Genomic DNA, 2,272 nt, shown 5'->3' with positions numbered 1-2,272 from the left:
AAAAAAAAAAAATTGTTTTATAAATAGATAATCCTGGACCTGATCGATGGTTTTTTTTTCAAATTGACAAAATGGCGGCCTCAGGAATTTTTTTTCCTAATTTTTGCGAAAAAAAAACAGTTAATTGGTCTTAAAATATCGAAATTTTTGAAAAAAAGGCCCAATCAGGCCCCAGTTTATTATGTATTCTAGAAGCTGCATAAATTTCATTACAATCTACTGAGCGGTTTTTTTTTGAGAAAAACGTGTTTAAAGTTTCACACTACCGCTTTGAAGTGCCCGAGCTCTCTTGAAACATGAAATTTTCAGAGAATATTTTTATGATATTACAATTAACGAAAATGCAAAAAAAAAATTCTGACTACCCCTAACCCCTTAAGCTGCAAGCGTTTGACGGATAGGAATCCAAGCAATTATACATACAGTTCAACTTCCATAACTTGTATCATCGTAACCCTCAAAAAAACCTTTGAGCTATGGAAGGAGATTTAACATTTGTTGCCAAGTTTTCACCGAAGTTAAACACGTTTTCTCATTTTCTTAGAGCCGATATACAAATATGTATGTTTATACAGGTATATGGAGGCTCAGGGAAGTAATGGTCGGATTCAAATCAATTTTCATACTCTGATTTTCAATTATATATTTCACATATTGACAAATATTCGGTACCTAGGGGCTTGAAAAGTTTTTGTTGGAATTGGACAATCTTTGGTCATAAGATGGATAAAGAATGATTTCTGATTTGGCACTATGAAATAAGAATACTAGAGGAATATTAAGTACCAAATTTGGTTGAGATCGGTTGAGCAGGTCCTCAAATTTGTGCTTTTACCTAAAAGAGGGCGGCGCCACGCCCATTGTCCAATATTTCAACCAGTTCCTTTAAAGCAGTCTCACACTCATCACCGGGGATAAAATTGATTGTCGGTGCCCTATGTAGTTATTGATTTATCGCGCTTTAAGTAGTTTTCAACAGTACCGTTATATGGGGAGTGGAGGTAATTATCAATCGATTTCCTTCAATTTCACGGCTATTGTAGCTGTAATGTAGTGGCTTAGGAGATGTGTACATTAAACCTATCAGAGGGCGGGGAACTGTCCACTGAAATATATACTTCGGGTTTTGCAGAAAAATAGTTTTCAGATTATGGTATAGATGTTATGGCCTGGCCAGCACAATCACCAGATCGGTATCCAATCGAAAGCTTATGAAAAAAATTTAAGGGGGTATTCTGGTTTAGAAGCCCGATTTTAAGTATTTTTTTTTTTGACGCGCTAAAAAAATCAAAAATTATTTTGACTATCAATTTCTTTACATGGTTTTTATTGATATTCTAAAAATGCAAAACATAAATAATATAAGAAAAAAAATTAATTTAAAAAAAAAACTGCAGGTTGGCGAAGTAGATACAGATGAAACAATGGCTTGTCCTGGTGTGTAGGATATAAATCCTTTCCGTGACCTAAAATTAAAATTTATGCGAAATCCGTGAAGAGTAAAAGAGTAGTTATCGCACTACGAAACGTTAAAAATAAAAAAAAATCTTTCGAAAGCTCTTCGGAGTGCGATACTATAATGTATAAGAAAGCTCTGTGTACAATTTCAAGTGAATCGGTTGAGTAGAACCAATTTCTAGACCAGAATACCCCCTTAAACCGAAAAATAAGGCTGAACTCTGAGCGAGGGTTTAAAGGTCTGGTATTCTGTTCTACAGAGCAAGTGCCGTAGCCGTTTTTACTCATGAACAATACTATTATATTCGGTAGCAACAGATTGTAAGAGCTGTTTTTTAATAAAAAAAAAATAAAACTAAAAAACTGAATAATTTTTACTTTACTGAAAACAAATTTTTTAATTTCAATACATATTTACTTACGTGAGAGAGTTATAAACATTGTGCAGCTTCAAATTTTCACTTTTTACCAAGCAATGAAGTTATTTATCTCTCAAGCAGCATAAATTATTGAAGTAAAACTTTGATCTTTTTATTTATTTGTAAGATTTGTGAAATATATGCAGTTAAAATATCCTTTGTGGTGGCATTTGTTAAACTTTTATGTGTTAAATTGTTTCTTACTTTGTGTTTCAAGTTCAGTTTGCTGCTAAGATGTCCAAAATGTCCAAATGTGGAAGAAGTGTTTGTGCTTTCATTTAATTTTTTACTATTTGTACACATAAGTTTTTTATAAAATTTTATTTTTTTTTTTTTTGTTTCAAAAATTTTATTGAATTTATTTTTATGCACCGCACTTTTTATTTTTACTTATT

General features: G+C 32.0%; 1 protein-coding gene across 3 annotated transcripts in view; it reads right to left on the bottom strand.

Annotated features, from left to right (window-relative positions):
- The window catches only part of LOC108976963 (scavenger receptor class B member 1), a 65,838-nt gene that overhangs the window by 57,191 nt on the left and 6,375 nt on the right, over positions 1-2,272 (bottom strand). Inside the window, exon 2 of one of the 3 annotated variants that reach the window (XM_018946423.1) lies at positions 1,881-2,166. The exons of 1 other annotated variant lie outside the window; for it this stretch is intronic. In XM_018946423.1, the coding sequence (XP_018801968.1) occupies positions 1,881-1,899 (19 nt within the window). In that variant the 5' untranslated portion in view covers positions 1,900-2,166. Of the gene's footprint in view, positions 1-1,880; positions 2,229-2,272 lie in introns of those variants that run through there. One more of the 3 variants, XM_018946422.1, reaches the window with a different exon arrangement.

Source organism: Bactrocera latifrons, unplaced genomic scaffold (assembly GCF_001853355.1).
Source record: "Bactrocera latifrons isolate USDA-ARS-PBARC rearing strain unplaced genomic scaffold, ASM185335v1 scaffold_82, whole genome shotgun sequence".
Classification (NCBI taxonomy): Eukaryota; Metazoa; Arthropoda; class Insecta; order Diptera; family Tephritidae; genus Bactrocera; species Bactrocera latifrons.
Note: the sequence above shows the minus strand (reverse complement) of the source record. Positions and strands in the feature narration are given on the sequence as shown.